The sequence below is a fragment of the Miscanthus floridulus genome, chromosome 13, assembly GCF_019320115.1.
Source record: "Miscanthus floridulus cultivar M001 chromosome 13, ASM1932011v1, whole genome shotgun sequence".
Taxonomy (NCBI): Eukaryota; Viridiplantae; Streptophyta; class Magnoliopsida; order Poales; family Poaceae; genus Miscanthus; species Miscanthus floridulus.
In genome coordinates this window covers 75,994,080-76,012,308 of record NC_089592.1, presented here as the reverse complement: position 1 = coordinate 76,012,308, position 18,229 = coordinate 75,994,080, and the positions used below count along the sequence as shown (strand labels likewise).

The following is an 18,229-nucleotide window of genomic DNA, read 5'->3' as shown; positions in this document are numbered from 1 at the left end:
GATCGTGCGAGGAACAATAGAAGGAGATAGGGGTTGAAATAATAGCAAGAGATAACAAAGGTGTTGTCTTTTCCACATCTTGGTGCGATCATTTTTTTAGGTCAACACCGGGGGGAGTAAGGTCTCCCCACCTGAATTTTCATTCCACAGATACCAGGCTAGCCGGGAGGTGGAAGGGCTTTGGCGCCAATCCGTTTACAAGGAGATCATTTAGAGGGGGGTGAGGGTTAGATTACATGCCTAACACTGAGCTCCAGAGTTCTGCTAGTGCAGCGTTCCTTGGTGGGAGGCGGCAGCTCCAGGTCCTGACCGCTTCTTGGCAAGCAGCCAATAGACGGCGTTGGTCAATGGGCAAGCCACGGAACACGACGTCGTGTCTGTGTTTCCAGAGCTCCCAACAGCATAGGATGATGAGGGTGCTCACCGCCGGCGGTACGGTGGAACATGGGGTGGCGGGGTGGACTTCTATAGTTCTGAAGCAGGAGCGATCAAGTTTGGTTGCCATCCAATATGCCTCCAGAAGGACTTGGCAAACCGGCATCCTGTGATGATGTTGTCACCGGTCTCCTCGTCGTCACCACAATGTCGCAGACGGCGTCCTGTAGGATATTCTTGCGCCTTAGGTTGGTCTTGCACTGGATCATGTCCTTGGTGAGGAGCCATCCAAAGAACTTGACCTGGGGTGGGGCAAAGTTGCGCCAGATGAAGTTGAAGGAGGGGCAGGTTTGGTCACCGCGCATCTGTTGAGTTGTGATACAAATTCAGTTATGTATAAGATAAAGGCTAATTTCTGCTGGAGCGAAACGAGGCCCGTCGTCGGAAGGCTTGGGCCAAAGGAAAGCGGAGGTTGAAATTAGCACATCATGTTTCGCCGCCGCAACCAGGGACTCCTTGGGGTGCGGGAGGGGGGGGGGGGCGAAGCCCCCCGCGGTACGGATCGTTACCTATTAGGGTTTTCCATCTATATATACTTCATGTAAGCCGTTGTCTTGGGATAAGAAAAGTGGTAAATCCCCGACGTTTGTAACCTCATCCGATATAGTGAAGATTTACTGGCCGGTACCCGTGGTTTTTTCCCTTCCACCTTGGGAGGGTTTTCCACGTTAAAATCTCGTGTCCCCTGTGCTTGATCTACTGTTCTTTGTCGTTTATATTGCCCATCGTTTATAATAGCATCGAGGCTCTGTAGATGAGGACAGACGAGCGACGGTGATCGGGGCCTTCGAAGCAGCAGTGCCGCACGTCGGAGTTGTTCGTAAGGTTTACGTCGAGATAGCTCCTCTAGGTCAGCGGCGGCCTGTGTAGAGAGATGGCACTGGACCACGTTCCTGATCCTAGCCCGCACGACGTCGCGGATTGATGTCGCGCTCCCGGCCATATGGCTATGCAGCGCCGGCATGTGGTCCGTGAGGGAGGCGTCCAGAAGCCATGCATGTGTCTCTTCAGAAGTCGGTGGAGCTGCCGTCACCGATCGAAACCGTCGTCATTCTCTGGTACGCCGGCGGCAGCTGGCGGAGCGCAGTCTAGTGAGCCCCACTGAGACTGTCGTTCAGGTCCAAGAGCGCGGTTTGGGACGCAGCCCAGCGCGCCCAGGTATAACTATCCGAGTGGTGGAGGCGGTGCAGGAGCTTGAGGAGTAAGGCTGCATTTTGGGTCTCCAGGCGTTTGACGCCGAGGCCCCCGTCCTTCCATAGCTCGCGAACCTTTTCCCACAGGCGACGAGGCACCAGGCACCGGTAGCACGGTCAAACCCAGACTACATAAAGGCTCTGCGTTTGGCATCAATGGCCGCGTAGACCCCGGGGGAAGGAGCATGGCGCCCATGGCGTAGGTCGGCAGGCTGCTAACTTTACTGGATTCAGGTTATTTGTCGAGTGCCTGAGGCACTCGGCAAAGTCTTTATCGAGTGCAGCACTTGGCAAAGAACACACGGTAAAAAATTGATCGGCAAAGCCTTCTTTGCCGAGTGTCTTTTATCGGGCACTCGGCAAAGAAAAGCGACCGTCACGGCGTCGGCCCTGTTGACAGTCTCTTTACCGAGTGCCAACCCTACAGCATTTGGCAAAGATTTTTTTTATTTTTTTTAAAAAAAATTCTTTGCCGAGTGCCCCCTGGCCGGCGCTCGGCAAAGTTTTGATTTTTTTTTAAAAAAATTCTTTGCCGAGTGCCCTCTGGCTGGCACTCGGCAAAGTTTGATTTTTTTTTAAAAAAATCTTTGCCAAGTGCCCTCTGGCTGGCACTCAGCAAAGTTTGAATTTTTTTAAAAAAAATTCTTTGCCGAGTGTCCTCTGGCTGGCACTCGGCAAAGTTTGATTTTTTTTTAAAAAAAATCTTTGTCGAGTGCTATGGTCTTAGCACTCGGCAAAGCTGAAAAAATGGTTTTCCGAGCGCCCATCGAGTGCTGTGACCATGACACTCGGCAACGGGGTCCTTTGCCGAGTGAAACGCTCGGCAAAGTGACCCAAAACGACATTTATTTATTTATTTTTTATATTTTATCATGACAAATAAATTTATACAAACATATATCACATATATATCTCATCCATCATATATATATCTCATCCATCACATAATATATCTCATCCATCTGCACATATCACATCTATCACAATATATATCACATATATAATAATAAGTGCTCAAGTCCATCCAAATAAATCCACAAGTCCATCAAAGTCCACAAGTGCATCACAAGTATATCACAAGTCCATCATCAAGTGAACAACAAATAAAAAAAATACAACGTGCACTCATCTTGGCTACTGTGACTATGGTGAAGGCCCAGCTCCATCATTCGGAGGTGCATGAGGTGGATTATTCGAACCACCGTCAGATGGAGACTGCACAAAGGAGTAAAGATTGCATGTGAGACAAGATTATTTGGATAGCTAATCTAGAAAGGTAGAGGCTATACAAGCAAAGCACAAGCGAAAGTAAAAAACTTTCATACTCACAGGAGTAGCTGTAGCTACAGGACTTGGAGGCGGAGGTGGAACCAACAACCCAGCTAGCAGAGAGAAGCCCACACGTTGCCCAAGCCCTTGTAGAAACTCCGTAATGTCCATCAGCCTCTGCACCTAGGCCTGCCGCTCGGTCCGCTCAGCGTCCAGCTGGGCTGCTAGCTCCTGACGTTGCCTCATTTCTTGTTCCAGCCGGGCCTACAATATTTCAGTAATGCAAAGCTAATTAAGGTGTGTAAAGATCAATGTATGATGAGTAAAACAGGAATAACCTCGAGTGTATCGACCCGGCGTTGTGCAGCGGTCGGCCGTGTGCGAATGGCCGGGCTCTCGCTCATGCTCCGTGCTCGGATCTAGGAGAGAGAGAGGGAGTAGAGGCCGTGTCGATGACGCCGTTGCTAAGACAGAACCGCCCATGCTTCTTGCCTTGCCCCGCCCTCATGACGGCCTCTCCATCGAAGTCCTGGGTGCTCGGATTGTGGTCTGACCCATGGAGCGACCTTGCCACCTCAATGTACTCACTGATGCGGGAGTGGACGCTCGGGTTCGTGTATGTCACGGATGGGTCCTCTAGGTTGAAGGAGACGTCGAACGTCGCCTTGCCCTTGTGGGCCATACACCATGCCTAGAAGTTCAAGCAAGCCTGGCCACTATGTGACGCCGACTGCGAGAAAGACAGCACGATAATTAGAAATTAGACAGAACTGAGCATCATAATAGATAAATAAATTTGCGTACCCATGCTTGTTTATATCTAGCGAGACTGTGGCTGCCTTGATGGTGTGTTGGACCTTGCATCTACAAACGACGGTCCCGGGCATCCCTGTGCATCTTAAGGTACTTCTCCGTGAACCACCTCTCCACCATCATCGCCCAGCACTCGGGATACGCTTGGCACCACCAGGAAATCATCTACATGTCATCAAGTATTGGACATATAAGAAGATCAAATTAAACCAACTTAATCTCAAAACGAATTAATATTGATGTTCTTCATTTACCTCAAGGTACTGCTCCCGGGTCAGCTGCATCCAAGCTTTGACCCGTAGTAGGTTACGATGGCCTAGATGCGCACCTCATGATGCATGTTAATGACGAGTTTTTTACAGGCTTTGGTAGTCACCTGCTCCGCCCTGGCCTCAAACCCCTCCTCGCATCTATAATAAGTCTGCATACAAAAGCGATGTATCCATTCATTATTTCAAGAAAAGTCCAATGAATGCGACGTATTGAGTAATGTTGTGCGAGGAAGACTTACCCAAAACTCTACCTTCACCCACACTGCCTTGTTGGGGTACTCCACATCGAGGGCGACGGCGTAGTGGTCAAACGAGTAGGCCGGCTTCGTCTTCGATGCGTACGTGACAATGCCGGGGAAGTGTTGCCTGCACAGAAGACCCGGGATACCATTGACTAGCCGTGCGCTACCACCCGACATAAACACCCAGTTCCTGCACAAGTGATTAAGAAAAAATATTAGTTTTTTTCATCATATCATATGAAGTAGTGGTGATAACATATAAAGTTACTTACTTTTGCTCTTTGGGGCGAATCACTGGGCGTTGGTGAGAAAGCGGAACCTGTGGGAGGCTCACGGGACCTCGCAAGTAGACACTCGAAGAGGAGTCGGAGGAAGTGAAACCCATGCCTCACGGGTGCCACCTCCTCCTCCAGCTCCTCCTCACGCGACGTGGGAGGAGACGGCCCCCTCCTGTGGCTGGCGGTCCTCCTCCTCCTCCTGTCCGATCCCTCCGCCGCCCCCTCCGCCTCCTCCTATAGCCGACGTGGTCTTTGGTAAATCGAGTTCACGGACCTATGATGGTCGCGCCGCCATCTTTATTCAATCACCTGCAATAAAAAACAAGACGTAATTAGAAATAGGTGCAAAAATGAACAAAACATAATTACAAAAATATAGTAATACATGTATTAGAAATATATGCAAAAATAAACAAAACATAATTACAAAAAACATAGTATTACATGTATTAGAAATAATCTTCATGATTGAGATTAGCTAGATCTTAGGTCTCGTCATCACTATTAGCATTGTCCAACTCATCAGCACTATCCGAAGGAGGAATGTTGTCTTCATTGTCATTGCCTAAACGTAATCGCTCAAGCATTTGTATGTACTTCAGATTTTGCACCTCGTCTCCAGCGTCCTCGTCATCATCCCTTTCATTGTCTACTTCCATTCCTATCTCTTCGGTTAAGTCTATGTCAAACCTCCCTTATAGCCCCTCTTCTTGATAGAACTCTCCATCATATGTGTTTGGGTTGAAGTTGTAATCTTCATCATTTGGGACAGGTAGTTTACCATGTGGCGATACCTTGTGCACAATAGACCAATCCTTAAGATGCTCGGCGTCATTGCACACGTATGACGTATAATAAACCTGGACGGCCTGTTGAGCCACAATGTAGACATCTTTTCCTGGATAGATGGAATCCTATCAAATCTCGACTAGCCCAAGCTTAGGGGTCCGTCTCGTTACTCGAGGATGAAACCAGTGGCATTTGAATATGACAGGAGTAAGAGGTTTGGAACCATAGAATGATAGTTCGTAGATTTCTTCAATTCTTCCATAATAGTCGAGTCCATCAGTGCTGGGCGTAACAACTCCGCTGTTTGTGGTTTTTCGATTGGGCCGACTCTGCTCGTAGCTTGCTATGTGAAAACGATATCCATTCACATCATAATCGGTAAATGACTTGACCCTAACGGCACAACCATTTGCAACCTGTCTCAGCTCGTCACTTATAGGCGCATCAGTTTGGGCTTTCTGTTTAAACCAACAAATGAAATCGGGTCTCTCTAGTCCCGCACCCTATGAAAGAAGGATATCATTTTCTTGTGGGGTAGGTTGCCTTGATCCATGCTAGGATTAACGAAGAAATTCCCTGTACCAACGAGAAACAAGGGGGTTGGATGAAGAAACAAGGACATACGACAAAATGAAACAAGTTCATTCAGAACTTACCCAATGAACGGCTACACCTCGACAAGGTTGGTCAACACATATAGCATGATACTACGCCACTCTTCATTTTTCAATTGCTTAGTGGTCGATGCACTTGCGCTTCCGAGTTGCCCTTGGAAAAGGCTGAGGTTCGATTTATTTTTGCCAGCATTGTAACGAGGGGGTGGATTATAAACGCTAGGAAGGTTCTCAGTGTAGTATTTCTCTGTGAAGTTCGACACCTCCTCTAGAATGTATGCCTCTGCAATGGAAGCCTCAATTTTGGCTTTATTTCTACAATTTTTACGAAGAGTCTTCAGACATCTCTCGATTGGATAGCACCAACAGTTCTACACAGGGCCCCCCATCCGTGCCTCATATGGGAGGTGCACAATCAAATGCTGCATCGGCAAGAAGCAGTCGTGTGGAAAGATCTTCTCCAACTTATAGAGCAACACGGGTGCCGCTTTTTCTAAGTCATCAATGATGGTCTGAGAGAGCTCCTTGGCACAAAGCTGGTGGAATAAGTAGCTCAACTCTGCCAGCACTTGCCAGACATGCTCCGAGACATAGCCTCAAACCATCGTTGAAAAAAGCCGCTCAATCCATATGTGGTAGTCATGACTCTTCATCCCATTGACTCGTAGAGTGCCTAAGTTCACTCCCCTCTTTAGATTTGTTGCATACCCATCAGAGAACATTAGTGTCTTGATCCATTCAAGTACTTCCCTCATTTGGTCCTTTTTCAAGACAAAATTGGTCTTAGGCCTTCTCTAGGTCTTGCCACGACTAGGAGGTTGCATCTCTTGATTTGGTCTATCGCACAACGTTGCTAGGTCCACTCTAGCCTTAGGGTTGTCCTTAGACTTTTCAGTGTCCATGAGTGTTGCCCAAAGTGCCTCGGCGACATTCTTTTCAGTGTGCATTATATCAATGTTATGTGGCAGAAGAAGGTCATCGAAATAGGGGAGCTTCGTCATGCCCGAGATATGAGTCCACATATGTTGCTCACCATATCCCACAAAACCACTTTCTTCATTGGGCACGAGAGCATCTATCTGAGCATGAACCTCGGCACCAGTCATCATCCGTGGTGTAGGGTTTGTCACTTTGACACCTTTCGTAAAGTTCTAGATGTCTTGTTTGAATGGATGGTCAAGAGGTAGGAATTGACGATGTCTGTCGAACGATGAATACTTGTCACCCTTCTGCAACCAAACGAACCTCACACCTTCCTTGCATATTGGGCATGGGAACTTTCCATGAACACACCAGGCACAGAATATCCCATACGCCAGGAAGTCATGCAGGGAGTAGTGGTACCAAACGTGCATTTTGAAGGTTGTCTTTGTAGCTCGATCGTATGTCCATACCCCTTCGTCCCAAGCATGGACCAATTCATCAAACATGGGCTCCATGAACACACCCATATTACTCCCCGGGTGTCCAGGAATTAACAACGACAAGAATATGGTATGTCGTTGAAAGGAGACACCAGGGGGGGAAGATTAAGGGGGATAACAAAGATTGGCCAACATGTATATGGGGTAGCCATCATTCATAAGGATTGAACCCATCTATTGCCAGCACGACACGTACATTATGAGCCTTATCTGCTTTGTCACGATGTTTGTCATTAAAGCGGATCCAAGCTTCACCATCTTGTTAGGATTATACCGTTTGCCATTTTTGTGCCATGCCATCTGTTTCGTGGATTCCTTAGTCATGGATAGCCATTGGATCCTCGGTAGGAACGGAAGGTACCATAGGATTTTCACAGGAATCATAAGTTGTCTCTTCTGGCCATCATCAGAGTCTACCTCTAGGTACCTGGAGGATTTACACTTTGGACAGAACTTTGCATGCTCGTGTTCTTTCTTAAATAGGACGCACCCCTTCGGACAAGCATGTATCTGCTCATACGGCATCTTAAGTGCACGAAAGAGTTTCTGTGACTCGTACATGCTCTTTGGTAGAATGTGGCCCTCTAGAAGCAAGGTGCCAATCACGGCCAACATCTTATCGAAGTCAGGTCGACTCAAGTTTAACTTGGACTTCAACCCCATTAAGCATCTAATGGCATCCAGTTGAGACACCGTTGACTGATCGTGAAGGGGTTTATGTGTTGAGTCCATCATGTCGTAGAACGTCTGTGCGGCTACCTCCATCTCCTCCTTCTCACATCCCTCATCGAACTATCCTTGGTGAAAGTCATCTAACATGTCTGCTACCCCGACATCAGCATCAAAAGCCTCCACCCGTGGTCTCACCACCTCCTCTCTCATACGATGGGCTTCACCATGGTGGACCCACCGGGTATAGTCCAGCGTAAATCCATTCTTCACAAGATGTTTACCCATTTCCACCATGTTTACCCTTCTCCTGTTTCCACATTTGCTGTAGGGACACAAAACTAGGCAATGTCCTTTAGCAGTCTTGCCAAATACACTGTTCAAGAAAGCATCGGTCTTGTTCATCCATTCTATGGTGTAATCACTCTGACTTCTCCAGCCTGTGTACATCCACCGATGGTCATCCATCCTCTAACATATGTATCAGTGAGTAATGTAACCATCAATTGCATCTACATGGTGTTCCTACTGTCTAATAGGTGAGGATAGGTCCTAATCCCACCCGCGGATGCGTAGATGAGGTTAGTTTCCATGCTCTACTCCTATCCGAGATAGAATTTCGATAGCACCTCCCCGCTGTTCTCAAGATACACGTCCTGCCAAAGAAGAGTGCGTATCTAGAGAACAACAGGGAGGTGATGCCGAAACTCTGTCTTGGACCGGATCAGACCATGGAAACTAACCCATCTATGTATCCGCGGGCTGTCCAAAAAACATGGACAATCCGAAACAGATACGATCATAGATATGCAAAGATCTGCATACCTCCAACCATATCTCTTTTGAACGGGAGACACCTAACTGGGTTACGCGATCTACGATCATGATACGGAAAGAGTGAAGGGTCGAGATGGCGACTAGAGGGGGGGTGAATAGTCTTTTCTAAAACTTAATCACGTCGGCTAACTGATACAAATGCGGAATTTAAACTAACGGTCTAGCCAAGACTACACCCCACTATATATGTTCACTAGCACCTTGCAAAGATAACAATTATGCAACAAAGGTGCCGGGCTAGCTAGAGCTCTCCTAAACAATTCTAGGAGCAAGGTTACACAAACCTATGCTACTAGTACTTTAAGCGACAAGGGAGCTCCTACACATGCTAGTAAGCAAAAGCACAAAGCTAACTAAGCTCACTAGCAATGCTCAATAACAAGGCAACCAATGCCTAATTAGAGAGCGCAAATACTTAGCTACACAAACTAAGCAATGTGACTAACAAGGTTACTAAAACCAAATTAGCCACGCAAGGGAGCTACTTCTATGCTACACAAGCAAGAAGATAATTAGCAAGCTACACAAGCTATCTAATTACAAGAGCAACTACACAAGCTTAATATGTATAAAAGTAATTGCAAGCTTGTGTAATGGGGATGCAAACCAACGGGAAGAACAAGGTTGACACGATGATTTTTCTCTCGAGGTTCACGTATTTGTCAACACGCTAGTCCCCGTTGTGTCGACCGCTCACTTGGTGGTTCGGCGGCTAATTAGCATCACCCGCTAAGCCCGCACGTCGGGCGCCGCAAGAACCTACCCCTTGAGTGAGGGTAGCTCAATAACACGCTTTACTAGAGTTGCTCTTCGTGGCTCCTGCGGGGTGAGCACAATGCCCCTCACAAGCACTTCTCCGGAGCGCCGCACAAGCTTCTTGTGCGCTTCGATGGAGACAACCACCAAGCCATCTAGGAGGTGGCAACCTCCAAGAGTAACAAGCACCACCGGCTTGCAACTCGATCACCTAGTGTCACTCGATGCAACCTCACGATGCAATCGCACTAGAATCGCTCACTCACACAATCGAATGATCACTATCAAGTATATATGTGATGGAGGGCTCCCAAGCACTCACAAGCATGGACACTAAGTCCCTTGAGGTGCTCCACACCAGCCATGGCCGAAGGCCACTTCTATTTATAGCCCCAAGGGCTAAACTAGCCGTTACCCCTTCACTGGGCAACGGTCGGACCGACCGGATGCTCCGGTCATGTTGACCGGACGCTGGACCTCAGCGTCCGGTCGCTCGCAGACGACCACGTGTCCCGATTCCAACGGTCACTTGACCTGACCGGACACAGCAGCATTCGACCGACCAGATGCTGGACCCTCAGCGTCCGGTTGTTTCCAGTAAGCTCCCGAGCATGACCGGACGCGTCCGGTCGAACGCGATCGGACGCAGCCAGCGTCCAGTCACACACCAGCTTCTGCATCATTGTATGTCAGCATGATTGGACGCAGCTAGCCAGCGTCCGGTGCATTCAAATCCAGCGTCCGGTCAGTTGACCGACGCCAGCATCTTCGCGACCAACTCGTTCTCAGTTCAAACTTCTTCACCCTTGCTCCAATGAGCTAACCACCAAGAATTTGCACCCGGCGCAATAGAAAATAGGCATTCCATTTTCCCGAAAGCGCCGAATCAGCATCAAGTGTATGTGTGTTAGCATTTTCCCAAAAGCGCAATAGAGAGGGACCCAAACCCATCTCCTTTGTAAATGTGCCAACACCACCAAGTGTACACCACCATGTGTATGTGTGTTAGCATTTTCACAATCATTTCCCAAAGGATGTTAGCCACTCAACTTGCCACGCCACTCAATCCTAGCGACAATGCAAAGTTAGATCACTCGAGTGACACTAGATGACCGATATGCAAACAAGTTTGCCCCTCTTGATAGTACGGCCATCTATCCTAAACCCGGTCATAAACTTCTCTACACACCTATGACCGGTGAAATGAAATGCCCTAGGTGATACCTTTGCCTTGCGCATTCCATTCCATCTCCTCTAATGTTGATGCAACACATGCACCAACACGATCAACAATGATATGATCCACTTCATATCATCATATGATCATATTGGTTCATCGATCTTGACTTTACTTGCTCTTCACCATTGCCATCGTCCATCGGCGCCAAGTCTTGCTCAAGCTTTACCGCCATGCGGTCCATCACTCCAAAGCCTTCGACTTGCCCTTCACGCTTGCAACCGGTCCATCAAGCCAAGTCTTGTCTTGATCTTCTCCATCTTGATCACATGACTCAATGTCATGTCTCATGTGCATTTATGCTCCTTCATCATCACATGTGTGAGCTTTGCAACATCTCCAAGCCATTTTCACCTTCATGGCATATGTTGCTCACACACATGTACCTGTGGACTAATCACCTGTGTATCTCACATAAACACAATTAGTCCATCCTAGGTTGTCACTCAATTACCAAAACCAAACAAGGACCTTTCAAAGAGGGGTTATACCTAGGGTGGCGGCGGAGTCAGGCTAGCAGGGCCATGGCGGGTCGGTGCAGTGGTGAGGCGACACGGTGCAGGCAGACCAGCATGGTGACGGGAACTCCGACTCAGCTCCGACGGGCTCTTCTCTAAAAAAATAGAACAAAATACTGTCATTTAAAAAAATCGGCAGAACCTCCACTACACGGTGAGGTTTCCAAAACCTGCAAAAAACAACGACACGATGGCCGACAAGCACATATGTCTCAAGAGAAGCCATGTAGTTTGGATATCAATCCATGCAGAAGAATATATCCAAGTAGTACCACTACTTCTACTACTACTTCCACTATTGCTACTACTACTACTACCACTAGTTCTACTACTACTACTACTACCACTATTGCTACTACTACTACCACTAGTTCTACTACTACTACTACTACCACTACTACTACTACCACTAGTTCTACTACTACTACCACTAGTTCTACTACTACTACCACTAGCACTACTACTACAACTAATACTACTACAACTATCACTACCACGACAACAATAAGAGAGAGGGTATACCTGACGGGCGCTGGGGGTAGGGGCGGGCGATGTCGGGGCCGGGGTCACCGGAGTCGAGAACGGGGTTGGGCTCGGGCGGCGTCGGGGCGGGCGGTCCACGGGGCGCGGCCGGGGGCAGGGCCGGCTCCTACTCCTCCTCCTCCCCTCCTCCACCCGCCGGCATTGGCGGGCCGGCGTGGGCGAGCTGGCCACGCTCGGCCACACGCGGGCGCGGGGGCGGGGGCTGGCAGGGGCAGGCGCCGGCGCGCGGCGTGGGGAGGGGCTGCGGCGGGCGGCGCGCGGCACGGGGAAGATGTCCTGGTTTGTAAGCATCGTACGTGATAACGTGCACCAAACCTTCTCAAATTTTTATCATATCCTCCACATATGATATCATGATATCTCGACAAGTTTCATGATTTTCGGACTTCGTTTGCATTTTATAGAATCGTCCGCAAGTTTGTGGTCATGTTTCGTGAACAAGATGTTCGAAATTTCGGGTCCGTTCCTAGATACGGCCTCACACTACACTCAATACCATGAATATTATTTTTTGAATCATTAAATTCCATTATTCGATGCACGTGCAGTTCAAATTTGCATTTTCCGAAAAAATTCAATTAAATGAAATAAATTAACTAAATATAGCAAACAGTTCGGGAAATGTACCAAATTTTGACATGGAGTACCAAGTACTGTAAGAGAACTACAGAAAAAGTTTGGAGGTCAAAATACAAAAAAATTAGTTTGTCGAGTGTCATCTTTTGACACTCGGCAAACATGCTCTTTTGCCGAGTGCTAGCTGCCAGGCACTCGGCAAAGTGTTCCCTTTGCCGAGTGTCCGAGGAGACACTCGGCAAAGAGCGTGCCAATTTTTTTAAAATGTTTGTCGAGTGCCTCTCCGTCCGGCACTCGATAAAGTGGTGTTTTTTATTAAAAAAAGATGCAGTGCTGTTTAGGATTTAGATTAAAAAAACACCTTTGCCGAGTGCCCCGATCTAGCACTCGGTAAACCGGCAGCCCTAGTTCTTTGCCGAGTGTCAGAGTCTGGCACTCGGCAAAGAAGTTTTTTGCCGAGTGTCTACCCGCTGGCACTCGGCAAACTTAGACGGCAGGCGGCGGCCGTTATCTGACGCCGTTTTTTGCCGAGCGCCAGAGTTTGCCGAGTGCCTGACACTCGACAAAAAGGGCCTTTGCCGAGTGTCTGGCTAAGCCTTATTCGCCGAGTGTATATCGTTGCCGAGTGCGGCACTCGGCAAAATAGCTCTTTATCGAGTGCCCGACCTTTAGCACTTTGAAAAAAAAAATTGCACTCTGCAAAGACCCCGTAGTGTGAGGACGGAGTTGCTGAGGACGGCGCGGCCAGCTGGGCTCAAGGGGATGCTTTCCAGCCGACGAGGTACCGGTCCACCTTGGCTATGAGCGGCGCAAAGGCCGACAGTTGCAGCTTGGTATTGGACAATGGCAGCTCGAGGTAGGCCTGCGGGAATGTCCCTTGTCGGCAGTGGAGCGCAGTCACCAGGTTTTGGAGTTGGTACGATCATTTTAGATGTGGCACTGTGGCAGTGCACCGGAAACAGAGGCTTGCGTCGAGGGTCTACGCCTGGCCACGCAATGGTGTCACTCTCTGATCATCATCAAATTGGATTGTTCACGTATCGTCGACACTATGAGAACTTCAGCAGCGAATAAATCGGAGACTAGATTTGTGATAGCTGAAGCAAGGGAACTTGCCCTGCTCCTGAGCGAGTGAAAATACTTCATGTAAAGAGAGGTTGTAATTAAGTGGCAAATGCTTCAGCTGCTTTAGCTAGACGAAACAAACACTGCAGTTTGGTTGGGACAAGCACCTGTGTGTATCTAGGATCTCATAATAGCGATATTGTACTAGCAATCATATCTACTTAATACAACTCTCTCTTCACTCGAAAAAAACATACAAACTGCAAAAGTAGAGCACCTGCTATTTCTTGTTCAAAAGGAGTAGCCCAAAAGGACACCAACTTTTGTTTTCGTGGTACAGTGACCTCTGGTAGGACCATCCTGATATATTCATCTCTGTACGTACGTCTAATATTGAAATCTGGGTATGCTGAAAGTAAAATTGATGAATTCCAGTACACACTGCCTGTGTGTATCTAGGATCTCATAATAGCGATATTGTACTAGCAATTATATCTAGTTAATACAATACAACTTTCTCTTTTCTCGAAAAAAACATACAAACTGCAAAACTAGAGCACCTGCTATTTCTTGTTCAAAAGGAGTAGCCCAAATGGGCACCAACTTTTGTTTTCTTGGTACAGTGACCTCTGATAGGGCCATCTCGATATATTCATCTCTGTACGTACGCCAAATATTGAAATTTGGGTATGAACTCTGAAAGTAAAATTGACGAATTCAGTACACACTAATAAGCAATCACAATCAATATAGCCCATGCCTTGATATTACAAGCTACAAATAATGCAACGCCATCAATCTTGTCAACTCTGCACAGTGAAGCTCTGGAGTAAATAACAAGCCAATCTTGTCACATAGTACAGCTTGTTAATCAAATGCCAAAGCAGGCCATGATTGTCCACGCCAAGCGTCATCAAGCTTTGTTTTTGCAGGAAACGAGATATGCAAGGCTGCCGTAACAATTAATCAGTATGTTCGCTAGTTGATTTCTGGGTTGATAAACTCGGTTGATGCTGATTTGTTGTAAGAGAAAAATATTGTTGGTTGGCTGATAAGCCCTGACTAAAAAAAGCAAACAGACTGAACTACTGCATGGCTTTCGTTCCCTTAGTGGCCCCATTCACTGGTCTCAAACTTGGCTGAACTAGCTGAAAATACTATTCTGACTAAATTATTGTGAAAAAAAAATACTATTCTAACTAAAAAAATAAGTGAAACAAACTGAATATGGAGTAAACCGAACGAGACCTGTGTTTGTCGGCTGACCGCATCATTGTTGGCAAGTGCAACACGCCCCTTTCGTCTTTTCGATCATTCCGTCTCAATCAAAAAATAAAATCCGCTGCCTGTCCCATCTGCTGGCTGCTTTGTGTCCACATGCAGTATACAACAACAATACGGTCATTTTCTACGTATCTCATTTCCCTCGTGACATTTATCATATTTATAAGATTGGGGTGAAACGTTACGTGCCATGCCATTAGCCCATTGTTTAAGGAGGAGAAGAGGTGGCGCTAAGTGCACTATTGGCTGATTGCAGAAACAAAAAATCTTGATCAGCTTATACAAGAGGGGGCAGGGCCTAGTGACCCCACCAAGAAATTTCATTAGCTTCGAAAAGGCGCCTGCAACTTTGCTTTTTTTTGTATTTTAGCGAGTAAAGTACATGGCCCGGTCTTCAAATTTGTGGTTCTGTGTGGTCTCGGTCACTAAATTCAGAGAGCGTTAAACTTTTTTTTTATAAGCTAACCGTAAGCGAATGCTAGACTAGTTGGTCGGGCTATGCGTTTTACACCCTGCCGATCAGAGTTTGAACCCTTTGGGGCGGATTTGTTAGCCGAATGAGGCGTAATTTATCTGCGCGTTGAAAAAAAATCCCCTCGTCTGCCCCACGCCAAAGCACAGGTCTAAAGCCAGCTCAATCTCACAGGAGTTATCAGTGGCGGATCCAGAAACGGGCTCCGCCCCGGGCTAACTAATATAAGACTTAAAATTTTACCCCACCCAAGTGTTCAACCAATAGACTTAAACAATACGTAGAACATTGAAGGTAGAAAAGTACCAAATTACGAGTCTTCCATGACAAAAAGAAAAGAACCATACATGTTTTCATGAATTAACACCACTTCCACTTGCACCGACATCCTCAATTCTACATAAACAATTTCAACATCTCAGCCATTTATAAAACAAGATAACATTATGTATTGAAATAGATTAATACAAGTAAACAACACGCACCTTGAGCCCTCATTTGGCAAATTCATCTTACGGTTTCTTAAGCCTTGAAAGCGCTTTAGAATTTTTTCATCTTCAATCGATGCAAACAAATCCCGCTCAATAAAGCAAATCATGCTACTATTCAGCCAATCATCATTCATTTTATTTCTTCGCTCGGTCTTGATAATATTCATAGCAGAGAAGGCTCTTTCAACTGTAGCTGTTGCCACCGGCAAAATCAATGCAAGTTCAATGAGACGATACACCAAAGGAAAAGTTGTATCTCTTTCAGTCTGAACCATCTTCTCAGCAAGGTTACCAAGATCAGTACAATTGTCAAAATTATCATCATTTCTGACTTCATCAATGAATATACGAAGGTCACCCGCAAGCTTTATGCAGTCATAATCACAGAAGTCATCTTTATAAATCTTAGCAAGCTCAACTAACTTCTGTACCTCAAAGTTGGCAAAAGAATCCCTCGGATCAAGACAAGCAACACATCTCAAGAGTTGAGTTGATCTTTCTGGAAATCGATTGTTTAACTCACAATAAACTTGATCAATCACAACATTGAAAATTCCATGATGAAAATGATGGTAGTAACTCACTAATTTAGCACCACGACATCTCGAACGACCTCTAACTGGTATCATATCTTCCATATTAGGAATTTCTATGTTGTTGAGGAGGCAAAACTCCTTTACCTCTTCAAAAAGAGCTTCCCAACCATTTTCCCTCATTTCATTCATATTTCTCATCACAGAGCCAATTAATCCTATTGCACGAACAATGTTTTGATTTTTTTTTTGCAAACATTGTGACAGGTCTTGAGTCATCCCCAATACTCTGATCATAAGATGTAATATGAACACAAATTCAAATGACTCCATTCTTTGAATCAATCCAGAGGCTGTAGTTTTCTTTTCCCCATCAGTTCCATCTTCACTAATATTCTCCAACACCTCCAGTATAGAGGACCACATGATCATAAGACGTGCCAATGTTTTATGATGTGTACCCCACCGTGTATCACCGGGCCTAGCAAGACTAATTTCTTGGTTTTTCCCTCTCCCAGAAAAAATAGTACCACTATCTAACTGCTCAATAAGCTTATCATGGTGACTTTGAAGGAGTTGATCTTTCCTCTTGCAAGAAGCACTAACAACATTGACGATTGAAGTTACATAATTGAAGAAATCAAAAGTTGAGCCACAACACTTGGCTACAGAAACTACCACAAGCTGCAATTGATGAGCAAAACAGTGGATGTAAAAGGCATATGGGTTTTCGTTCAATACCAGTCTTTGTAACCCATGAAATTGTCCTCTCATATTTGAAGCTCCATCATATCCTTGCCCTCTAATCTTAGAAATAGATAGACCATATCTTCTAAGCATAGTATCCAATGCTTTTTTAAGTGAGGTTGATGTGGTGTCAGAAACATGTTCAATGCCAAGAAACCTCTCAATCACACTTCCTTTATCATTGACAAACCTACAAGAGAAAAGAGAAAATAGTGTTACTTGAAAGCAACAAAACAAAACCAACGAAATAACCAAATGGAGAGGAGGTATATACCTCACAACCACAGCCATTTGTTCCTTAATAGATGCATCACGAGCCTCATCAACAAGCACCGCAAACCAACGATCTCCTATTTCACTTTTAATTAACTCACTTGTCTCCTCTGCACAAGCCCTAGCCAAATCTTTCTGAACCATTGGACAACTCATTTGATTATTCCCTGGAGCATTTTCACCGGTCACAAGTGCAGCCTTAGGATCCTTCTTTCTGTACCATTCAAGCATCTCCATAAAGTTCCCTTTATTTCTTGATGTTTTAGACTCATCATGTCCACGAAAGGCTAGAGCTTGCAAAAGGAGGAATCTAGCAATGCCTAACATGATAGTTAAACGAGCTTTATATGCCTCCTCTTCTGCTGCACTTGTAACAGTCCACACATGTTCAACACTTTGCCTCTGATTTTTGAAATCAAGTGCACGCTTTCTTGCATTATTATGAAAGCCATCAATTGATTGAGCATGCTCCTTGAAAGAATCCTTTGCATTCTTCCAATTTCTAAACCCAACTTTGGTGAATGTATCATTACTATGAAACCCAGCTTGTTGTGGCTTAAAGAGATAGCAATAAAAGCAATAAGCTGCATCCTTGGCTACACTGTACTCTAACCAATCAAATTGATCAAACCATGATCCAACAAATCCTCTTGATTGGCCTTTACCATCTTTTTTAGTTTTTGGAAACTTATGACCAGCTGGCCTATATGGACCTATTTGTAGATATGCTCTCCTTGCCTCATCCCTAATGTCATGATGAAAATCATCAATTGGCTTCCTTTCTCCCGGATCGGCAACTATATCTCTCATATCAAGTTCAATCCGTGGTCTTTTTTGCTCAACCCGGCTCTCTATGGTTTCGACAGTACTCTTTGTAGCATCTTTTTTGGCATAGTATT

General features: G+C 46.0%; 1 protein-coding gene and 1 pseudogene across 1 annotated transcript; both read right to left on the bottom strand.

Moving 5' to 3' along the window:
• Positions 1-488: 488 nt before the first annotated feature.
• On the bottom strand, positions 489-16,667 carry LOC136500064 (uncharacterized). Its single transcript, XM_066495493.1, has 3 exons — positions 15,772-16,667; positions 4,222-4,414; positions 489-740 (listed from the first exon to the last, which is right to left on the bottom strand). Exons 1-3 carry the CDS (start codon positions 16,641-16,643, stop codon positions 489-491), a joined length of 1,317 nt encoding a protein of 438 aa, XP_066351590.1. The 5' UTR covers positions 16,644-16,667.
• A 31-nt stretch (positions 16,668-16,698) lies between these two features.
• LOC136500063 (uncharacterized) lies at positions 16,699-18,075 on the bottom strand (annotated as a pseudogene).
• Between the last annotated feature and the right edge of the window lie 154 nt (positions 18,076-18,229).

Excerpts from the sequence above, each read along its gene's own strand:
- LOC136500064 (XM_066495493.1), bottom strand. The coding sequence starts at position 16,643 with ATGGAGTCATTTGAATTTGTGTTCATATTACATCTTATGATCAGAGTA. Across the intron at positions 4,415-15,771 it reads TTGCCAAATGAGGGCTCAAG|GAACTGGGTGTTTATGTCGG; the intron begins GTGCGTGTTGTT and ends TCACTTGTGCAG. Across the intron at positions 741-4,221 it reads GGGTGAAGGTAGAGTTTTGG|ATGCGCGGTGACCAAACCTG; the intron begins GTAAGTCTTCCT and ends ACAACTCAACAG.